The sequence below is a fragment of the Balaenoptera musculus genome, chromosome 3, assembly GCF_009873245.2.
Source record: "Balaenoptera musculus isolate JJ_BM4_2016_0621 chromosome 3, mBalMus1.pri.v3, whole genome shotgun sequence".
NCBI lineage: Eukaryota > Metazoa > Chordata > Mammalia > Artiodactyla > Balaenopteridae > Balaenoptera > Balaenoptera musculus.
In genome coordinates, this window is record NC_045787.1 from 101070911 (window position 1) to 101095480 (window position 24570).

General features: G+C 34.6%; 1 protein-coding gene across 7 annotated transcripts in view; it reads left to right on the forward strand.

Annotated features, from left to right (window-relative positions):
• Window positions 1-24570, forward strand: part of CSNK1G3 (casein kinase 1 gamma 3) — a 128314-nt gene that overhangs the window by 68937 nt on the left and 34807 nt on the right. For all 7 annotated transcript variants that reach the window (XM_036847136.1, XM_036847133.1, XM_036847135.1 and 4 more), the window contains exons 5-6: window positions 9452-9600; window positions 11133-11367. In XM_036847136.1, the coding sequence (XP_036703031.1) occupies window positions 9452-9600; window positions 11133-11367 (384 nt within the window). The remainder of the gene's footprint in view (window positions 1-9451; window positions 9601-11132; window positions 11368-24570) is intronic.

The following is a 24570-nucleotide window of genomic DNA, read 5'->3' on the forward strand; positions in this document are numbered from 1 at the left end:
TCGTCTTTTTTTTCACCAAAGATCTGTGCTGAGTCATGTTTTAAGGTAAAATTATGTTGCGTGATAAAGCTGAGGTACTTTTATTCGGATTGGAGACTAAATGTCTGTTTAATTTACTCAGTGAAATGTAATGCTGTTTATGGAATTTAGCCATCTTGGGTAAGGTAGAGATAAATATTTTTGAGACACTTTGAAACCATTAAAGAAAGGAAGTTTTGGAGAAAATTGAAGCAGTTCTCATCTGTCCCTTTATTGATCTTTTTCTTGGTGTTATTTTAGAAACCCAAAGTTATATTATGTGTATAGCTTGATTGAATGTACATGTTAGGTACACAGTAATTCTCTCAACAATGAGTTGGCTTATATGAAATACAGCAGAGCAGATTTACTTATGCTTATATCTCTTCAACTCTGAGAAATTCTGTGTGAATAATTATGAATTTTGAGTCATGCTTAATCGACAAGTTTGAGAAGAGGAGACTTGAAGGTTGGGTAAAAGGAAAAGTTGGCAATTTGGATAGCAGAACTGTGGTAGAAAAATTTGAAATGCAGCCTTAGAAAAGCTCAAACAGTAAGGCAGAGTAAATCTGAGCCCTAGGATTGATCCATTTCTTCTGTTAAGGAGGTATGGTAGGAAGGGAGAGGAAGCCAAAATTATTTTATAGGGCGACAGAGTCTGAATAGTACACAGTTGACCTTTGAACAATGTGGGTTTGAACAGTGTGGGTCCACTTATACATGGATTTTTTTCAATAGTAAATACTACAGTACTATACAATATAAGGTTGGTTGAATCCAAGGATCTGGAACCACAGACACAGATGAACTGAAATATGTATATGGAGGGCCGACTATAGGTTATACATGGATTTTTGACTGCATGGAGGGTCAGTGCCCCTAACTCCTGTGTTTTTCAAGGGTCAACTCTACTTTGCTTAATTCTGAGTAGCTCCAAAATGAAGTTAATAGTTAAGAGTAGAAGTAAGGCTCTGTAACTTTAAATATTAGGGAGAGTGTTTGAGAAATACTTGCTCAGTTATAGTTAATACTTGGATTAAATAAATGTGGTCTAAATCTTTTTCCAATTCAAGTTTTTCTTTGTAGTCCCAGAATAATATTTTTAAGTTATGTAAGTTTCAGGTGTGCAGCATTATAATTTGACATCTCTACAGGCATACCTTGTTTCATTGTGCTTTGCTTTATTGTGCTTCACACATTTTTTTTTTTTTTTTTTACAAATTGAAAGTTTGTGGCAACCCTACAGTGAGCAAGTCTTCGATGTCATTTTTCCAACAGAATCTGCTCACACCTTGTCTCTGTGTCACATTTTGGTAATCTTCACAGTATTTCAAACTTTTCCATCATTATTATATTTGTTATGGTGATCTGTGATCAGTGATCTTTGATGTTACTACTATGACTCACTGAAGGGTCAGATGATGGTTAGCATTTTTAGCCATAAAGTGCTTTTAAGGTATTAAGGTATGTACATGGTATTTTTAGACAATGCTACTGTACACTTAATAGACTACAGTATAGTGTAAACATAACTTTTGTATGCACCAGGAAACCAAAAAATTCGTGTGACTTTATTTCGGTATTCTCTTTATTGTGGTAGTCTGGAACTGAACCCAAAATATCCCCTAAATATGCCTGTACACACTACAACGTGATCATCAGCACATTTCTAGTTACCATCCATCACCATACAGCTGACGCCCTTTACCCATTTCACCCATTCCCCCCAACTCCCTTTCCCTTTGGTAAACACTAATCTGATCTCTGTATCTATGAGTTTGTTTTTGTTTTATTTTGTTTGTTCATTTGTTTTTTTACGTTCCACACATGAGTGAAATTTTACGGTATTTGTCTTTCTTTGCTTAACTTACGTCACTTAACATAAAACTTTCAGGGTCCATCCATGTTGTCGCAAACGGCAGGATTGAATTTAATTCTTTTTTGTGGTGGGGTAATTTTCCTTTGTGTATATGTACCTCATTTTCTTTATCCATTCATGCACCCATGGACACTTAGGTTATTTCCATATCTTGACCATTGTAAATAATGCTGCAATAAACGTAGGGGTTCATATATCTTTTCAAATTGTTTTTGTGTTCTTCAGATAATACCTAGAAGTAGAATAGCTGGGTCAGATGGTAGTTCTATTCTTAATTTTTTGAGGAATCTCTATACTGTTTTCCATGGTGGCTGCACCAGTTTTCAGTCCCACCAACAGTGTACAAGGGTTTCCTTTTCTCCACATCTTCTCCAATATTTATAATTTTTTTCTTTTTGCTAATAGCCATTCTGACAGGTGTGAGGTGATCTCTCATTGTGGTTTTGATTTGCATTTCCCTCATAATTAGTGATGTTGAACATCTTTTCATGTACCTTTTGGCCATCTGTATGTCTTCTTTAGAAAAATGTCTATTCATTAAAAAATGTCCATTTTTTAATCACCTTGTTTGTTTTTGAGTTGTATGGGTTCTTTATATATTTTGGATAATAATCTCTTATTGGATTTACAAATATCTTCTCCCATTCGGTAGGTTGCCTTTTCGTTTTGATGATGGTTTCCTTCACTGTGCAGAAACTTTTTAGTTTGATGTAGTCCCATTTGTTCATTTTTGCTTTTGTTTCCCTTGCTTTTGGAATTAGATCCACAAAAATATCTCTAAGACTCATATAAATGAAGTTACCTCCTATGTTTTCTTCTAGGTGTTTTATGGTTTCAGGTCTTACATTCAGGTCTTTAATCCATTTTGAGTTAATTTTTGTGTGTGGTGTGAGATAGTGGTCTAGTTTGATTCTTTTGACTGTAGCTGTCCAGTCTTCCCAGCACCATTTATTGAAGAGACTATTCTTTCTCCATGTATGTTCTTTGCTCCTATGTTGTCAATTAATTGCCCATATATTTGTGGTTTTACTTCTGGACTCTCAGTTCTGTTCCATTGATCTGTGTGTCTGTTTTTGTGTGAGTTCCATACTGTTTTGATTACTGTAGCTTTGTAGTGTACAGTTGACCCTTGAACATTATGGAGGTTAGGGTTGCCACTCTCTATGCAGTTGCAAATTCATGTATAACTTATAGTTGGCCCTTGTATACACAGTTCCTCCATATCCATGGTTCTGCATCCTTGGATTAAACCAACCTCAGATTGTGTAGTACTCTATCTAGTATTTATTATTGAAAAAAATCTGTGGGTAAGTGCAGTTCAAACATGTGCTTTTTAAAGGTTTGCTGTAGTTTGAAATCAGGGAGCATGATAACCTCCAGCTTTGTTCTTCTTTCTCAAGATTGTTTTTGCTATTTGGTGTCTTTTGTGGTTCCATACAGATTTTAAGATTGTTTGTTTTAGTCATGTGAAATATGCCATTGGAATTTTGATAGGGATTGCATTGAATCTATAGATTGCTTTGGGTAGTATAGACATTCTAACAGTATAAATTCTTTCAGTCCATAAGCATGAAATATCTTTCCATTCATTTGTGTCTTCTTCGATTTCTTTCGTCAGTGTCTTGAAGTTTTCAGTGTATAGGTCTTTCACCTCCTTGGTTAAATTTATTGCTAGGTATTTTATTCTTTTTTATGTAGTGGTAAATGGGATTTTCTTAATTTCTCTTTCTGATAGTTCATTCTTAGTGTATAGAAAAACCACAGACTTAAGTATATTGATTTTGTATCCTGTGACTTTACTGAATTCATTTATTGGTTTGAACAGGTTTTATTTGTGGTATCATTAGAACTTTGTATGTATAGTATCATGTCATCTGCATATAGTGACAGTTTTACTTCATTCTTTCTGATTTGGATCACTTTTATTAATTTTTCTTGCCTAGTTGCTACGGCTAGGATTTCCAGTAGTGTGTTGAATAGAAGTGGTGAGAGTGGGTATCCTCTTATTCCTGATCATCATTGAGTATGATGTTAGCTGTGGCTTTGTCATATATGGCCTTTATTAGGTTGAGGTATGTTCACTCCATACCCACTTGGTTGAGAATTTTTATGATAAATGGATGTTGAATTTTCTCAAATGCTTTTTCTGCATCTATTGAGATGATCATGTGATTTTTATCCTTCATTTTGTTAATATATGGTATCATGTTGATTGATTTGCGGATGTTGAACATTCTTACATCCTTGGAATAAATCCCACTTGATCATGGTGTATGATTCTTTTAATGCATTGCTTGATTTGGTTTGCTCATATTTTGTTGAGGGTTTTTACATCTTTGTTCATCAAGGATGTTGGCCTGTAATTTCCTTTTATGGTGTCCTTGTCTGGTTTTGGTATCAGGGTAATGCTGGCTTCATAAGATGTGTTTGGAAGGTTTTCTTCCTCTTTAATTTTTTTTTTTTTTTTTTTTTTTTTTTTTTTGGGGATAATAGGGTTGATTTTTATTTATTTATTTATTTATTTATTTATTTATTTATTTATTTATTTATTTATTGGCTGTATTGGGTCTTCGTTTCTGTGCGAGGGCTTTCTCTAGTTGCGGCAAGTGGGGGCCACTCTTCATCACGGTGCGCGGGCCTCTCACTATCGCGGCCTCTCTTGTTGCAGAGCACAGGCTCCAGACGCGCAGGCTCAGTAGTTGTGGCTCACAGGCCCAGTTGCTCCGCGGCATGTGGGATCTTCCCAGACCAGGGCTCGAACCCTTGTCCCCTGCATTGGCAGGCAGATTCTCAACCACTGCGCCACCAAGGAAGCCCCCTCTTTAATTTTTTGGAAGAGTTTGAGAAGGAGTTTGACAAGGATTGGTATTCTTTGAATGTTTTATATAATTTGCCAGTGAAGCCATCTGATCCTAGACTTCTGTTTGTTGGGAGCTTTTGATTACAGTTTCAGTCTCCTTACTAGTAATTGTTCTATTCAAATTTTCTATTTCTTCATGATTCAGTCTTGGAAGCTTGGATGTTTCTAGGAATTTTCCATTTTTTCTAGGTTGTCTAATTTGTTGGCGTATAATTGTTCATAGTAATCCCTTATGATATTTTGTATTTCTGTGGTATCAGTTGTAATTTCTCCTCTTTCATTCTGATTTTATTTGTTTGAGTCCCCTCTTTTTCTTTTTTTTGGGGGGTTAGTCTAGCTAAGGATTTGTCAATTTTGGTTATCTTTTCAAAGAACTAGCTCTTAGTTTCATTGATCTTTTCTGTTGTTTTTTAAATGTCCATTTCATTTATTTCTGCTCAGATCTTTATTATTTCCTTTCTTCGAATGTGGAGCTTCATTTATTCTTTTTATGTTTCCTTTATGTGTAAATTTAGATTATTTATTTTGGATTTGTCTCGTTTCTTGAGGTAGGCCTATATTGCTATGGTCTTTCTTCTTTGAACTGCTTTTGCTGCATCTCATGGATTTTGGTACGTTGTATCTCTGCTTTCATTTGTGTCTAGGTATTTTTTTGATTTCTTTAGTGACCTATTGGTTGTTTGGTAGCATGTTGTTTGATTTCCACGTTTCTATGGTTTTTACTATTTTCTTTTTGTGATTGATATTTAGTTTCATAGTATTGTGGCCAGAGAATATGCTTGATATGATTTCAGCCTTTCTGAATTTATATTGAGACTTTTTTTGTGACCTAATATATGATCTATCCTGGAGAATGTTTCATGTGCACTTGAGAAGAATGTATATTTAGGTGCTTTTGGATGGAATGTTCTATATATTAAGTCCACGTGATCTAATGTGTGATTTAAGTTTGATGTTTTCTTTTTGATTTTTTTTCTGGATGATCTATCCATTGATGTAAGTAGGGTGTTAAAGTCCTCTATTATTATTGTTTTGCTTTCAATTTCTCCCTTTAAGTCTGTTAATATTTGTGTTGTATATCTTAGTGCTCCTCTACTGGATGCATATACATTTATAAATGTTATATCTTCTTGCTGGATTGACACCTTCATCATTATGTTTGCCCTTTGTCTTTTAATATAGTCTTTGTTTTAAAGTCTGTTTTGTCTGATATGAGTATAGCTACTCCAGCTTTCTTTTTATTTACATTTGCATTGAAATTTTTTCCATTCCTTCACTTTCAGTCTGTGTGAGTCCTTTCTCCTGAAGTAAGTCTTGTGTAGGCAGCATAGAGATGGATCTGTTTTTTTTTTTTTTTTAATTCAAACAGTCCCTCACTGTCTTTTTCTTGGCTATTTTTAGTCCATTTGAAGTAGTTATTGATAAATATGTACTTGTCATTTTGTTAATTGTTTTCTGGTTGTTTTTGTAGTTCCTCTCTGTTCCTTTCTTCTCTTTCCCTCTTCCTTTGTGTTTTGGTGGTTTTCTTCAGTGTTATATTTAAAATTCTTTCCATTTTCTTTTGTGTATTTACTGTAAGTTTTTTTCCCTGTGGTTACTGTGAGGTTCATATATAACATCCTATGTAAGTAGTAGCCTGTTTTAAGCTGGTAGCAAATTAAATTTGAACACATTCCAAAGCTTTATCTTTTTACTACTCCAGCCCCCTGCCCCAATGTTTTATACTTTTGATGACACATTTTACTTCTTTATTTTATGCATCCCTTAACTAACTATTGGAATTTAATTTAAATTTACTACTTCTTGTCTTTAAACCATCATGTTTGCTTTATAAGTGATTGATCCACTACCTTTATTATATATTTACCTTTTCCAGAAAGATTTTTTACTTGCATATGTTTTCTTATTATTAATTAGTACTTTTTCTTTTCAGCTTAAGAAATCTCTTAAATATTTCTTGTAGGGCCACTTTTGTGGTGATGAACTCTTAAAAGCTTTTGTTTATCTGGGAAATTCTTGATCCCTTCTTCAATTCTGAATGATAAATTTGCTAGGTGGAGAATTCTTTGTTGGGAGTTTTTTTCCTTTTAGCACTTTGAATAGGTTATGCCACTCACTCCCGGCCTGTAAAATTTCTGCTGAAAAATCTGTTGAGAGTCTTATGGAGTTTACTTTGTATGTAACAAGTTGGTTTTCTCTCACTGCTTTTAGGATCCTCTCTTTATCCTTAACTTATACCATTTTAATTATAATGTGTCTTGGTGTATGTCTATTTGGGTTAATCTTTTTTGGAACTCTCTGGGATTCCTGGACCTGGATATTTGTTTCCTTCCCCAGATTAGAGAAATTTTTGGCCATATTTCTTCAGATAGTTTTTCTGGCCCCTTTTCTCTCTCTTCTTCTTCTGAGATCCATATAATGCAAATGTTATTTTGCTTGATGTTGTCTCAATGGTTTCTTAAATTAATTTCACTTTTTAAAATTCTCCTTTTCATTTTGCTTCTCTGTCTGGATGAGTTCAGTTGTTTTGTCTTGCAGCTCACTGATTCATTACTTCATCCAGTCTACTGTTGAACTCCTCTAGTATATTTTTCAATTGAAATATTTCAATTGAAATATTTACCAACCTCTTTGGTACTTTCCTATATTTCAATCCCTGTTGAAGCTCTCACTGTGTTCATCCATTCTCCTCCTGAGTTCGGTGAACATCTTTATGACCAAGAAGCAACAAACTAAAGAGTGGAAATGGGTTATTAAGAGATTGCTAAATTAAGAGCATAAAAGTTAGCACTTTCAGTGGAATAGAGGGGGGAAAGAGCATTGTAGAAATATTTTTTAAAACTTAGTAGCTGAGAGCTGTTGGTAAGTCTTAATTGCATCTCTAGGCTCTTGATGTATATAGCATACTAAGATCAGTATTTCAGAGTTGAATAAATGTTAGAGTCTCTCATCCACTATTTCTAAGCCTTTTATCTGTTTTTACTCATAATGGGGGTAGATATGACTCAAATATGATATGAGTGGCTCTAGTAATAGTGGCTTATGCTAAGATAATGATTCTCAGTGGCAGGGGGAAGTGTGTGTGTGTGTGTGTGTGTGTGTGGTGTGGTACAGGGTGGTGATGTGTACACTTGGGGGTATGAGAATCTATATTTTTGGGGAGGGGACTATGTACACAATTTGAACTTGTCTCCTTCCCCTACCCCTATCATGATTATATTATCTTACCTTCCTATCTTCAGCTGTTCTGCTGCCTTTCTCATACTCACATTTTAGAAAAACTGGTCTTATCTAAACTACTAATATAGATAAACGGAAGTCTGTTTGAGAGGTTGAATAGTTAGTATTAAGCCAAACTAAGAACCTAGTTATCCTGGCTTCTAGTTCAATGTTTTGTTTTGCCCATGCAATAATTATTATGCAAAATGATAAAATAAACAACAGAGTGAAATTATGTTTTCCATACTCTTTATTTTAAAAAGGATGGGAAGGTTTTAGTATATTTTAGAAAGTTTTTTTCCTTTCTAAAATCATTACACAAAACAAAACAAAAAATACTTGTAAGTAAAACTGAGACATTTAAGATGGAAGTTGTTCATTTCCTCATAACGAATAAATAGATACAATGTTAAGATAAAATGACCCCCTATTATATGTTAGTTTATTGGGAGTCTGTTAGTTTTAAAAATAAAATACAGGTGATTTCTGTGTATTTAGACATTATATTTGGAGTTTGTATTATTTTGTGTTGTTGCATAATGACTTATTTAGTAATTAGTGACATAGAATAAGAGACTTTATTATCTCCCAATTTCTATTGGTCGTGAGTCCAGGCATAGCTTAGCTTTGTCCTTTGTTGAGGGTCTTTCCAGGCTTAAATCAAGGTGTAAGCTTGGACTGAAATCTTTTCTGAGCCTCTGAGTCCTTTTCCAAGCTCACTGGTTATTTCTAGAATTCAGTTCCTCATGGCTGTGTGATGAGGCTCTCAGTTCCTAGGGCCTGCCCACCATTCCCTGGCATGTGGCCCTCTTCCACAACATAGTAGTTTGTGTCTTTAAGGTCAACAGGAGAACTACTCTGCTGCTTTGATTATCTCTGACTTCTAGACTTGCTTTTTAAACATCTTACCTGATTAAGTCATGCCCAACAGAATAATCTCCCTTTTGATTAATTTAACCTCCACTAACAGGGATCTTAATTTTGTTACCTTTGCCGTATAACATAATCTAATGACAAGAGTGAAGTCTGGGAATCTTGCCCACACTTGGGGGGAAAGGATTATATGGGTTGTGTACACCAGAGGATGGCAGTCTTGGGGGTTGAACTTAGCATTATGCCTACCACAGGGTTAAGAAAGAGTGCAGTAATTCCTTTGTTCAATAAAAATAAGATCTTTCCTATGTGCCAAGCATTTCTGTAGGCCATGGAAATACAAGGCTCAAGGGCACAGTTCCTTTCTATAGTGAGGTTGGTGGAGACCAACAATGAAGCACTGTTTATAATGTACTTCAGTAATGCAGGTTCAGTAGAAGTGTAACCAGGCTACTCTGTGAACATGAAGGAGAAGGTATAGGGAGGGAGGAGGCTGGGTCAGGAGAAGTTTATTGTTTGTATGGAAAAAATAAAAATACTGCTGCAGTTCTTGAAGCTACAAAATTATTAAAAAATTGTTTATTGTTATTCTTTTCCTCCAGATGGTATACCTCAAGTTTACTATTTTGGCCCTTGTGGGAAATACAACGCTATGGTGCTGGAACTACTGGGACCTAGTTTGGAAGATTTGTTTGATTTGTGTGACAGAACATTTTCTCTTAAAACGGTTCTCATGATAGCTATCCAACTGGTAAGTAAAGCAGGATGTTTTGAAGCTGTTTGAACAATTGTGTGGTTCGTTTGGTCACTAATTTACACGGAAAGTTTAAAGTTTTGTGACATTATCTTCCACAGCATTTGACCTAATAAAAATGTCTGCTTTTCATATCATTGTCCTTTTAGGATGACTGTAACTTAAAGTAACTGAATCAGGTGTATTTTATTTGTATGAAAAAATTAATATCTTTCTAGTTTAAGGTCAGAATGCTCAGTTTGAGAATTAAGTTGTTTCCAGCACTCTTTTCATGTCGAAAATGAATACTTAGAGAAGAGAACCCTCAGAAACATGGGTTTTTAATCTTGGTAATAAATTAAAATGGTCTAGAAAAAGAAGAAACAAACTAATGAGAAAGTCATATAAATCATTTAAATTTCAGGGAGCCTATGGGGAAGTAACTTAGAGGATAATTTTAAGACAGTTTTGAAATAAATGCCAATAAGTGTATGCTGCAGAAGTCTTAAAATTGTTTTTATCTGTTGACTCATTACTTCTACTTCTATAGATTTATCCAATGGAAGTATTCAGATGTACTTAAAGCCTTTTGTGCAAAGACGTCTATAATAAAGTGGGAAACAACCCGAATGCACAGAAATAACAGTGTTAGTTGGATAAATTATTAATAGCCATAAAATAATATGCAGCCACTAAAAAGTATATATTAAAAGAATGTTTCATGACCTGGAAAATGCTCATAATATATTGTTAATGAGAAGTATAGGTCATAGAATAGTATATGTTATATGATCCAAAATTTGTTAACAAACTAAAATGGCTTGAGTGACTGTGTTCACTTACATTGTATTATCAACCATGAATATCATTAAATGAAGCACTTTTATTTTTTGTAATGTTCTATTTTCTGACAGTTTATACAATGAACATTATTTGAGAATGTGTAAAGCAATGAATAAAAATGTCTTATATTATTATTAGAGTTGAATTCCAAAGTTTTCTAGTCTCAAGATCTTTTTAAATGTTTAATACCTAAGGAAAAAAGTAAACAAGTTATAAAAAAGATAACAAAGTGCTCTGTTAATTCTTTTTATTTAACAGTTTAGATTCTTTAAGTTTCTTTAGTGTAATTGTAAAACTTTCTCCATTATTGAACTGATAAGGAAGAATAAATTGCAACTTTGTGAATATATCTGTTTATATTTTTGAGTTCAAGATTTTGTACTAGTAAATCTTTTTAATTCTATAAGGTAGCATCATCTGAAAGTGTTGATTGAATCAGGCTTCCTGATAAGAAAGGAATTCATAAAATTCAAGCACTTTCCTTTATAAGTGACCAAAATAGTAAAAAGCAAAGATATTTAATCATAATTGGACATATATTTAAGAAACTATAGAGTGATATCATGTTGCTTTTAAAGGGTTGAAACAATTTCTGATTTTTTCTTCTTAATGTTGTTTTCATTGTAAAAATTGTCTTGCCTCTATCATACTATTTTATGCTAGTCAAAGCCTAAAATAAAATGTATCTTTTTTTTTTTTGAATCAAGATTTCTCGCATGGAGTATGTCCATTCAAAGAACTTGATATACAGAGATGTAAAGCCTGAGAACTTCTTAATAGGACGACCAGGAAACAAAACCCAGCAAGTTATTCATATTATAGATTTTGGTTTGGCAAAGGAATATATTGATCCAGAGACAAAGAAACACATACCATACAGAGAACATAAGAGCCTTACAGGAACAGCTAGATACATGAGCATAAACACACATTTAGGAAAAGGTATGTGTACCTTTTGTAAGTATGGAAGTTTGAACTCAGTACGCTAATAGTGTGGGTTTTTATTTGTTATTATGGTTCAGTTTTTGCAGGTTACAATCGCTTGTATTGTAATTTTTATTTTACACATCTAACTAGAGTTTACTTTCATTTACATTTAATAAGTCTTTTAAAGTAAGTGGCTTTAAAATAAATGAATGACAGATATCCTTATAGTCACTATATCTTTTTTATTTTACTTGAAATGTTCAACTTTGATACACTTAGGGTGATCCATTTGATTATTTCTGTTAAAGAATGTGATAGAGTACTTAATTTTAACTGAATTTAATGTATGTAAAGATTTTTGATTGAGACTATAACTCTTTGATACAGCTGGCCAGGGTGGTAGCCACCTGCCTAATACATTGAATACTGAGAATACATATCTTACAGGTACTGTTTACTTTGTACTAGCTATTATTCAACCTTTTTAAGAGGGTTCCTTATTTGTAAAAAGGGTACAATATCAATTGCACAGGGTTTCTTATAGCTTTTTTTTTTTCCTGGTCCAGGATCCAATCCAGGATCACATATTTCACCTAATCATCCTATCTCTTTAGTTTCCTTTCATCTGGGACAGTTCCTTGCCTTCTTTATGGTTAATGAACTTAATATTTTTGTAGAGTATGGGTTGTTTTGTAGCATGTCCTGTGTTTGAAGCTGTCTGATATTTCTTAATGATTATATTTGGGTATCCAGTTTTAGCACAAGTATCATAGAAGTGATGTGTTCTCAGTGCATCATGTCAGAAGGCACATGTCACTTGGTTCCAAGTAGCTTTGATCACTTGCTTAGGGTAGTGACTGCTAAGTTTCTCCACTTAAAAGTTTCTTATTTTCCCTTTGTAGTTAGAAAATATTTTCTAAGTCAGTTTTTGAGATTATGTAAATATGTTGTTTCTCATCAAATTTTTACGCACTAGATTTAATATCAATTGATCATTTTCTAACTCCATCGTTCCTTATGAATTTACTAGTTTCATTCTAGTGTAGGCAAAAGCTTTCCCTTATTTATTAACTTACATCAGTATGGACTCATAGACTCATGGATTCTTAATTGGATGTATTATAGTCCATTACTATCATTATTTATTTTGATGCTCAGATTGTCCCAGATTTGGCTACTGGTTGCTCCATCAAGCTGGTTCGGCTGTTCCTTTGGCATGTTCTCATGATTCTTTGAAAAATTCTCTCTTTTCTTGTGCAACAAGTTGTTCCAGGCTCATCTTACAGTTTCTTGGCTCTAGCCCAGATACAACATTTTTCTAAGAAGCCCTGGTTCCTTTTATTGGATAATGGTATGTAGAAACCAAGATTTTGGAACACTAGGTGTATTTATTGCTCCTAGTATGTTATTGTTTCTAAGGCCTTTCTGTAGCAGAACTAGGAAATGTGTATATGTCTGTGTGTGTGAACATACACATATATACTCATTTGTGTGTATATACAACACACATTTATGTACACGTACAAATATGCCTACACATGTGTATGCACTTATATGCATATATTAATAATCTATCTATTAAAAACTATGAGTTTATACTGACACTTCTAATTTCAGTCTAACAGCACAAAGTAGGATCCCCTCCTTTTCATATTTGTAATTCCCTTCCCTTTTCTATATTTATATCTTCCTTTGCCAACATTGAGAGATCTGGCTACCACTACTCTAGTATATTTACTCATTTTTAGAAGCCCAGGATACTCAGAATGTAGTTTCAGAATTGGTAACTGATAACACTGTGTTAATGCAAGCTTACTAGAATTGCGATGTTTGTAATTCTTATTTTATTGAAGAGTCCTTTTTAAAATTGACTCAGGTAGGACTTCCATGGTGTTACAGTGGTTAGGAATCCGCCTGCCAATGCAGGGGACAGAGGTTCGAGCCCTGGTCTGGGAAGATCCCACATGCCGCGGAGCAACTAAGCCCGTGCGCCACAGCTACTGAACCTGCTCTCTAGAGCCCACAAGCCACAACTACTGAGCCTGCGTGCCACAACTACTGAAGCCCACGCACCTAGAGCCCGTGCTCCACAGCAAGAGAAGCCACTGCAATGAGAAGCCCGTGCACCTCAATGAAGAGTAGCCCTCGCTTGCCGCAACTAGAGAAAGCCTGCGTACAGCAATGAAGACCCAACACAGCCAAAAATATAAATAAAGAAATAAAGAAATAAAGAAATAAAATTGACTCAAGTAAAATATACATTGAGTAAAGTACACAACGTTTGAGTGTATAACTTATGAGTATTAATAAATGTATACACCTATATAACCCACAAGTCTACCAAGATTTAGAACAGTATTCATCACTCCTTAGACTTCCCTCTTGCTGTTCCTTGGTCAGTCTACAAAAGCAACTGTTGATCTGATTTCTATCACCATAGGTTAGTTTTGCTGACTCTAATTCTTATAAATGAAATCATATGACTTCTTTTGTTCAGTCTAATATGTATGAGATTCATCTAAGTTGATTAGGGTTTGTTCCTATGCAACGGAGTAGTATTCCATTACATAAATATGAATATACCACAAATTGTTTATCCATCCTAACGTTGATGAGCATTTTGATTATTAACAGTATTTTGCTATTATGAATAAAACTGCTATGGCATCCTTGCAAATCTTCCAGCACACATATGTTTTCAGTTCTTTTGGGTAAATACCTAAGATTGGAATTGTTGGGTCATATTGTAGGTATTAACTTTATAGGAACCTGTCAATCAGTTCCCCAAAACATTCATACCATTTTCTGTTTCTACCAGCAGTGAATGAGAGTTCTGTTTGTTTCACATTCTTGACAACATTTGGTGTTGTCAGTCTTTTTCATTCTAGCCGTTCTGGTGAATTTGTGTAGTGGTATTGTATTTTACTGTGACTAATGATTGTGAGCGCTTTTCGTGTGCTTATTGACCACTTGTATGTCTTCTTTTGTGTTGTGCACATTGTTTTATTGTTGATTTGTAGGAATTCTTTATATATTCTGGATATAAGTCCTTTGGCAAATACATGCTCTGTGGACATTGTCTTCTAGTCTGTGGCTTGTCTAGTCATTTTCCTAGTGTTGACAATTGATGAGCAGAAGTTGTAAATATTTATGAAGTCTAATTTATCAAATTTTTCTTTTATGATTACTACTTTTTAAATCCTAAGAAATCTTTACCCCTTGTAATGAGAACATTTTGTGTTTTCTTCTGCCATCTAGAATTCATTTTTTTTGTATGGTGTGAGATAGGGATTGAGATATTCTTTTTATGATATCATATTCTTTCCCATCAAATTACTTTTGTGTGTTCCTAAAAAAATCAGTTCTAGGTTGTGTTTACAATAGGTTATTCCTAAGTCTTAAGCCATGGTTGGTTTTTATATCACAGGAAGTCTAATAACTTAATTTTCTGCTTTTAGATTCTATATCTAACATCTCACTTACAAGGGAGAATAGACAGGAATGTAAACTGATCAGTACTTATCCACTGTCACTGCTCAGATGTACCTTACAGTACAATCACAATTTGTCCAGAACCTTAGAAGTCATCTAATCCAACCTATAACTCCTAGTCTTAGCTTCTTCTCTAACCATTCTCCCCAGACCTATCTGCTGCCCACTGTGTTTCCCTGCTTCTGCATCTCAATCAGAACTAAATAGCACTTGGCATCTTCCCCTGATGGCTTACCTGATAGTAGGCTCATGGTATTTTTTCAGGTGTTTGAAATACCTGAAAATATAGGTTTGCCTTTCTTTAAGAAAAGTCAGTAGTATTTACATTTCAGGTGGCATTTGGGCAAGTGCGTTTCAATAGCAAACTTTCCTGATAGATTTAAAATATGATTGGGTAGATATACAACTTTCAGGATTGTCTCTTCTGTTAAAACCAGGCATATCTGTGTTTATATGAACAGTGTCTGAGAAATTTTCATTTCATGGTAGTTGTTAAGACTGTTTTATAACAACTAACAAAGGTTCACCACCATTTTATTGTGAGCCATGAAGTCACGACTTCCATCTGGCCTGGTGTTCTTTATCTGAACAATGGTAAATGTAACAGCATTCTATTTGTAGAAAGGGCAAAATAAGTCTGATATGTTTGTCCTTGTTAGGAAAAGCCTTCAGAGCTTGGGAAATGGCATTTAACTATTGTAATAATCTCTTTTTACTCTTCTTTCAGGAAGAAAACAAAAAATTATTTCTTTGGCAAGTACTGCAAAGAACAAAAGCTTTAATCCTTACTTTCTCTCATTTGTAAAAGCCCTGCTTCTCAGTTTTGATGTAGAACTTGGGAGTAGATGGGTAAAAATAGAAAATTTGACAGATTACATGATTTCCCTTTTTCTAAAATTAAGAGTAAACTAATGTACAGTGAGTTTGAGTGCTAAAGGGTTAAAGTATTCTGTAAGTTTGAGATGGCTGTGAACATGAAATATTTAGTGGTGTTTTGAGCTTAGAGCACTTGGCTTTGTGAGGAATCAGGAAGAGATTAAGAAAAAAGAACAGTGAAAACGTGACCTTTTAGTGCTGATTTTAATTTGTGTATGTATAATTTCTTCCTTTCCTGCTTCACCTGAACTTTGGTTGTTACTTTTAAAGCCTTCTTATTTATTCATTCACTCTTTGTGCATTCAAGGACTTCCTACTCACATGAACTTTTCAAAATAGAGAATTTGGTCAGAGGAACATTTGTGCAGGTTTATATGTATTTTTCCTTGTGTAGATGGACACTGTATCAGATTCGAAAAGGAACGAGTTGTCCCTTAACATAATAATAAGGAGGAATAGTGTAAAATCACATTGTAGAATTTAGCATCTTTATTCCTGTGGTGTGTGTCTATTGATCTTAATTAGGTGATTTCTGTTCAGAAGGCAGATGTAGTGATTCATTTGTACACCTTTCATATATACCTCCTGAAGTCACTGATCAAGATGAAATCTCAATAAAGCTGCATGTGACAGATGTGGATTTCCTTGGTCTGCTTTAATGGAAGCATTCTTTAGTACTGTCAGGTTGAATTGTTATTTTTAATTGTGTCTCATCAAGTATCTTCTTTTTAATATCTTTTTAAAGGCTTTTTTTTTTTGTCAAGTGCTTTCAACCTCATTTTATAATCTTCCTTTGGATTACTTTTTTTTCTTTTATGTCTTAATTGAAGTGATTTGAAATTAAGTAAATAAGAGAAATGTATTTCTCTTTAGTGTCTTGAAATAAAATGGTCTTTTATTTTTAAATATTATTGAGTATTCATGAATAAAAAGACTAGGATTTGAGGAATAAGTTGCCAGTTGCTTTGTAAGTGTCAAGAAAAATCTGTGTTCCATAGAAGAATGACATTTCAAGCCCCTAAGTGGTAAGCTTTCAGAGTGGGAGAGAAGTAATCACAGAATTATGGTGTTACAAAAATGCCTTCTTTCTGTGCTATCATTCTGTGATGTGTTTCATATAATTTCCAGCTAATTGCTCCAATCCTGAGGCCTACTCTTTAAGCCTCCCAAACAGCTTTTTAACAGTTTAAAACCATGTATTTACATTTTATGATTACATTTTAACAGTTTAAAAATGTATTACACAATTCCTTGCTTTTTGAAATAAAGTATGATAAATCTAATTGATGTTTTCTTGGTATTTCAGTGTTATAGTTTTTGTATGATTACTATTATATAGTGATACCTTCAAGGTCATTTGGAGAGTGTTAGTATGTATATTTTAAAAAGTTTAGAGAAAAATGCATTTGAATAGTAGTGTATTTTTAAAAATAACATTATTTTTAGAGCTGTTTTAAATTCACAGCAAAATTAAGCAGAAGGTACAGAGGTTTCTCCCCTGTCCCCACACGTGCTCACTATCATACTATCACGCCAGAGTGGTACATTTGTTATAATTGATGAACCTACACTGACACATCATTATTGCCTAGAGTCCATAGTTTAAGGTTCACTCTTGGTGTTGTATATTATCTGGGTTTGGACAAATTTATAATGACATGTATTTACCATTATAGTGTTCTACAGAGTAGTTTCACTTTCTAAGCGTCCTCTATGCTTTACCTAATCCCTCCCTCTCTCCAGCCCCTGACAACCACTGGTCTTTTTCCTGTCTCCATAGTTCTGCCTTCTCCAGATGCCATATAATTGGAATCATACAGTATGTAGCCTTTTCAGATTGGCTTCTTTCACTTAGTAATATGCAGTTAAGTTTCCTCCATGTTTTTTAATTGCTTGATAGCTCATTTCTTTTAGTGCTGAGTAATATTCCATTGTCTGGAGATAACACAGATTGTTTATCCATTCACCTACTGAAGGACCTCTTCATTGCTTCCAAGTTTTGGCAATTATGACTAAAGCTGCTATAAACAACCTTGTGTAGTTTTTGTATAAACATAAGTTTTCAACTCTGTGTAAATACCAAGGAGCTCTGTTGCTGGATCATGTGGTATGAGTGTGTTTAGTTTTGTAAGAAGCCCCCAAATTGTCTTCCAAAATGCTATACCATTTTGCATTCCCACTACCAATGAATGAGAATTCTTGTTGCTCAACATTCTCACCAACATTTGGTATTGTTAGTGTTCTGGATTTATACCATTCTAATAGGTGTGTAGTGTTACCTCGTTTTAATTTGAATTTCCTGATGACATATGATATGGAGCATCTTTTCATATGCTTATTTGTCATCTGCATATCTTCTTTGGTGAGGTGTCTACTAAGGTCTTTGGCCCATTTTAATCAATTTGTTTGTTTTCTTATTGTTGTATTTTAAGAGTTCTTTGTCTATTTTGGATAACAGTTTTTTATGAGATGTGTCTTTTGCAAATATATTCTCCCAGCCTGTGGCTTATCTTTTTATTCTCTCGATGGTGTCTTTTGCAGAGTGGAAGTTTTAATGAAGTCCAACTCATCAATTATTTCTTTCACGTATTGTGCTTATGGTATTATATCTAAAAAGTCATTGCCAAACCCAGGATCATCTAGATTTTCTCCTATGTTATCTTCTAGGAACTTTGTAATTTTGTGTTTTACGTTCAGGTGTCTTATCCATTTTGGTTAATTTTTGAACAGTGAATGGTGTAAGTTCTGTGTCTAGATTAACTTTTTTACATGTGGATGTTCAGTTGTTTTAGCACCATTTGTTAAAAAGACTTATCTTTGCTCCCTTGTATTGCCTTTGCTTCTTTGTCAGAGATCAGCTGACTATATTTATGTGGGTCTATTTCTGGGCTCTCTGTTCTGTTCATTGATCTATTTGTCTGTTCCTTAGCCAATACCATACTATCTTGAGTGCTGTAGCTTTTCAGTAAGTCTTGAAGTAGTGTATTTTTTAACAGATTTTTTTCCATTCAACTGTATTTTTGCTTACTTTTTGTTATTACTGCTGGCAGCACTTTCTCATCTTTTGATTTGCTTCTTCTGACCTGATAGACAAACTTACTGGAATTATATCTAAATTAAGAGAACTAGATTTCAAGAGGACTTCTTGAGGAATCAGATGAATGCATGTTCTGAGTTCCATTGCTCAGAAATGTATTTTTTCTTTCTGAGTTCTTGATATTGCTAGATTAGGTATCTGGATTATTGGGTTATTGCTGTGAATTGTCTTCCATAATAGTGCTTTTTTCTTTTGGGTTTGTGTTCTCACTTCTAAAAAACTCAAATTATGTCATTTTGAAAAATGTAAATGAGCTCAGTGAATCTTGTGGAAAAAAATTTTTTTTTCTTTTGTGAGGTGCCAAGGAAATGTACCTTTTAACATTTTAGAAGGAAATATAAAGTGAAACTTCTATTTGCTTATAGTAATTTTTGTTTTTATTGTTTTGGGTACATATAAATAATGATTTAAACCTTCTTCAGTGAGAATTTTTGTTGTTCAACTCTCTTGTCATGCCTGTATTTAGTTAACTAACATGTCTTTTGGCCTCATTTTTTATTTTTGCAGGGAAATGCAGTAGTAAATTTATTTTTGCCAGTATACACTTGTATATTAGAAAGTTTCCCACTTTTAAGTGAGGCTTTTGATCTTTTGGGGGGCGGAGAGGTAAATTTTAGCTCATTTAAAACAATATTTTTCTGTTGTTGAAAATTGAATAGAAATTCAGTTGAAATGGAAACAGTGCTAGGTAAATGAGGTATAAAATCAGTTTTAAAAAGAGAAAAATAGGGCTTCCCTGGTGGTGCAGTGGTTGAGAGTCTGCCTGCCAATGCAGGAGACAGGGGTTCAAGCCCTGGTCCGGGAGGATCCCACATGCCGCGGAGCAACTAAGCCTGTGCGCCACAACTACTGAGCCTGCGCGTCTGGAGTCTGTGCTCCGCAACGAGAGGCTGCGACAGTGAGAGTCCCGCGCACTGCGATGAAGAGTGGCCCCCGCTCGCCACAACTGGAGAAAGCCCTCGCACAGAAACGAAGAACCAACACAGCCAAAAATAAATAAATAAATAAATAAATTTATTTTAAAAAAAGAGAAAAATAATGTTGAGAAGCAAGAGTAGAATTTTTAAATAGAAAAGGATTGCAGAGGTTTGTAATAAACATTTGATTAATTGATTGGTTCTACCTTGTTTTCCGAAATGGAAAAAATTCCAGATACGTGGTCTGAAATCCTGCATAGTTTTGAGCTAGTCACAACCATTCTGAGCCTTAGTTTCTTTATTGGGTTATTACTGACACTTTGAGTATAGCTACAGTGTTTTTTTGTTTTTGTTTTTTTTGATCCTCAGCCCCAGTCAAGCCTTCAGATGACTGGAGCTCCATCTTTTTTTTTTTAATTTTTTTATTATTATTATTTTTTTTACAATGGTGTGTTAGTTTCTGCTTTATAACAAAATGTATCAGCTATACATGTACATATATCCTCATATCCCCTCCCTCTTGCATCTCACTCCCACCGTCCCTATCCCACCCCTCTAGGTGGTCACAAAGCACCGAGCTGATCTCCCTGTGCTATGCGGCTGCTTCCCACTAGCTAGCAGTTTTACATTTGGTAGTATACACATGTCCATGCCACTCTCTCACTTTGTCCCAGCTTACGCTTCCCCCTCCCTGTGTCCTCAAGTCCATTCTCTAGTAGGTCTGCGTCTTTATTCCCGTCCTGCCCCTAGGTTCTTTATGACAATTTTTTTTTTTTTAGATTCCATATATATTTGTTAGCATACGGAATTTGTTTTTTTCTTTCAACTTACTTCACTCTGTATGACAAAGTCTAGGTGCATCCACCTCACTACAAATAACTCAACTTCATTTCTTTTTATGGCTCAGTAATATTCCATTGTATATATGTGCCACATCTTCTTTATCCATTCATCTGCCCATGGACACTTAGGTTGCTTCCATGTTCTGGCTATTGTAAATAGAGCTGCAGTGAACATTGTGGTACATGACTCTTTTTGAATTATGGTTTTCTCAGGGTATATGTTCAGTAGTGGGATTGCTGGGTCGTATGGTAGTTCTATTTTTAGTTTTTTAAGGAACCTCCATATTGTTCTCTGTAGTGGCTGTATCAATTTACATTCCCACCAACAGTGCAAGAGGGTTCCCTTTTCTCCACACCCTCTCCAGCATTTATTGTTTCTAGATTTTTTGATGATGGCCATTCTGACTGGTGTGAGGTGACATCTCATTGTAGTTTTGATTTGCATTTCTCTAATGATTAATGATGTTGAGCATTCTTTCATGTGTTTGTTGGCAATCTGTATATCTTCTTTGGAGAAATGTCTATTTAGGTCTTCTGCCTATTTTTGGATTGGGTTGTTTGTTTTTTTGATATTGTGCTCCATGAGCTGCTTGTAAATTTTGGAGATTAATTCTTTGCCAGTTGCTTCATTTGCAAATATTTTCTCCCATTCTGAGGGTTGTTTTTTCATCTTGTTTATGGTTTCCTTTGCTGTGCAAAAGCTTTTAAGTTTCATTAGGTCCCATTTTTTAATTTTTGTTTTTATTTCCATTTCTCTAGGAGGTGGGTCAAAAAGGATCTTGCTGTGATTTATGTCATAGAGTGTTCTGCCTATGTTTTCCTCTAAGAGTTTGATAGTGTCTGGCCTTACATTTAGGTCTTTAATCCATTTTGAGTTTATTTTTCTGTATGGTGTTAAGGAGTGTTCTAATTTCGTTGTTTTACATGTATCTGTCCAGTTTTCCCAGCACCACTTATTGAAGAGGCTGTCTTTTCTCCATTGTACATCCTTGCCTCCTTTATCAAAAATAAGGTGACCATATGTGTGTGGGTTTATCTCTGGGCTTTCTATCCTGTTCCATTGATCTATATTTCTGTTTTTGTGCCAGTACCATACTGTGTTGATTACTGTAGCTTGGTAGTATAGTCTGAAGTCATGGAATAGCTACAGTTTTAAAAGATCATCTGTAGGAAGCACTGACACATACTAGGCTATTAATATGTGTTGGTTGTATATTTTATGTGATACATATATTCCTGAGGAGCAAAATTTTAATTGACTCTTTACATAACTTTAAAATTTATTGGAGAACCTATTTAAAATAATCTTTAATGGTACCTGTTGTAAAGAAAATTGTCACGTTTTAATGTTTTAATTGCTTAAAGCAAGGGTTCCTATGATAAGGATTTTTGCCTTTGGGAAAAACATCCATTTTCAAACAGGCCTTTGTAGTTAAGTGCTTTAAAAATGTGAACAGGGTTTACTAAGGGCCAAATTACCTTTGGGAGAATGTTTTTCATCTAACACAACTGTTAAAAACCAGAAGGATGTATTCTTTAGTTACTATGTTTCAAAGAGAAAGCCTTCCTCGTGACTTATATTTCTTGGCAAAATTTACCTCCAAATTTGTCAGTTGGTGATAGAACACAAAGAAGGGAATTATGAGGGTAAGGAGCATTAGCAGACTGAGTTTCAGTAGTACATTTATTTTACTAGCTCATAGTTGTGGCTTGAATTTTTACGTTCTGTGTAGGTTATGAGACTAATACTGTTCTCTGAGACAAGCATGTAGGCAAGATCACCTTATGATCATGGCTTATTGTCACTGTGGTAACTAAAGCCCCCCCTTGGATTGAATTCAAAGAATTGCCTTTATGGTGAATTCTTTTCCTTAATAAAGAATCCTACTGTAGGGCTCAGTACACTTGTCCCTCGGTATCCACGAATTGGTTCCAGGACCCCCTGAGGATACCAAAATCCGGGGGTGCTCGAGCCCTTAATATAAAATCGCATAATATTTGCATATAACCTACACACATTCTCCCGTATACTTTAAATCATCTCTCGATTATTTATAATAACTAATACAATGTAAACGCTTTGTAAATAGCTGCCAGCCCATGGCAAGTTCAAGTTTTGCTTTTTGGAGCTTTCTGGAATTATTTTTTCATGGATATTTTCAGTCTGTGGTTGGTTGAATCCACAGATGTAAAACCCATAGATATGGTGGGCTCACTATATTTATATATCACTTAGCATTTAGCTTTAAAACCATATGCTATAATATACAGATCTTGCTTGTAATTGATAAATCTGTCCCCACATGTTTCATGTTTTTTGATGCTGTTGTAAATTTTATTGCTGTTCAAATTCATTTTCCAATTGTTCATTGCTAGTATAGAAATACAATTAATTTTTATATGTTGACCTTGTATCCTATATTCTTGCTAAAACTCATTTACTACCTCTAATAGACTTTTTTTTTTTTTAGGATTTTTTTACATAAAAGATCATGTTGTCTGCAAAGAAGGATAGGTTCATTTCTTTTTTTTTTTTTTTTTTTAAAGATTTATTTATTGATTGATTGATTAATTGACTGATTGATTGCTATGTTGGATCTTCGTTTCTGTGCTAGGGCTTTCTCTAGTTGCGGCAAGCGGGGGCCACTCTTCATCGCGATGCGCGGGCCTGTCACTATTGTGGCCTCTCTTGTTGCGGAGCACAGGCTCCAGATGCGCAGGCTCAGTAGTTGTGGCTCACGGGCCTAGCCGCTCCGTGGCATGTGGGATCCTCCCAGACCAGGGCTCAAACGCGCGTCCCCTGCACTAGCAGGCAGACTCTCAACCACTGCGCCACCAGGGAAGCCCTCATTTCTTCATTTACAATCTGAATATCTTTTAATTTTTTTTCTTGCTTTTTTTGTACTGACAAGAACTTCCAGTACAACATTGAATAGAAAATGTGAGAGTGAACACCCTTGCTTTGTTTCTGATCTTAGGGGTGCCTTTCCTCATGTAAGAATTATATCGGTTGAAGGTTTTTCATAGAAGGCCTTTGTCAGAATGAAGAAGTTTCCTTCTTTTCCTCATTTGATGAGAGTTTTTATCATAAATGCATGTTAGATTTTCTCAAGTACTTTTTCTGTGTTTTTTGAGATGATCTTATGATTTATATCTTTTCTTCTTTAATTATGGAGAATTACGTTGATTGCTTTTTGAAAGTTAAACCGACCTTAAAGTCATCGGATGAACCCCACTTAGTCATGGTGTACTATCTTTTTAAGTATTTTGCATCTGTGTTGATGAGAGATATTTCCTGTAGTTTTCTTTGCTTATAATGCCTTTGTCTGGCTTTGGTAACGGTGTAATGAATTAACTTGGGAAGGGTTTCCTTCTCTTCTATTTCCTGAAAGAGTTTGTGTAGAAATAGTATTGTTCCTTAAATGTTTAATAGAATTCACCAGTGATGGCATCTGGGCTTAGGGTTATATTATGGGGAGATCAGAAATTAGAAATTAAATTTTGTTTAATTGGTATAGAGCTATTCACATTTTCTTCTTGAGGCAGTTTTGGTAATTTGTAGCTTTCAAGATATTTGTCCATTTCATCTAAGTTGTTGAATGTATTGGCATAATGTTAGTTTGTAATACTCCTTTATTATCCTTTTAATGTCTGTAGGCTCTGTCCTGATGTCCCCTTGTTGCCCCTGATATTAGTAATTTGTGTTTTCTTTCCTGTATCCTAATGAGAGGATTAATTTTATTGAACTTTTCAAATAACCAGCATTTGATTTCAAAATTTTTTCTACCGGTTGTCCATTTTCTGATTATTGGTTTTCTGATTTGTCATTATTTTCTCCTTCTACTTATTTTGGATGGTCTTAGCATCAACATAGATAAGTGAATCATAATACAGTCTTGAAATAGACCCATACATAGATGCTCAATTGATTTTTGAGGATGGTGCAAAAGTTATTCAAGGGGAAAAGATAGCCTTGTCAAGAAACTGTGTGAGA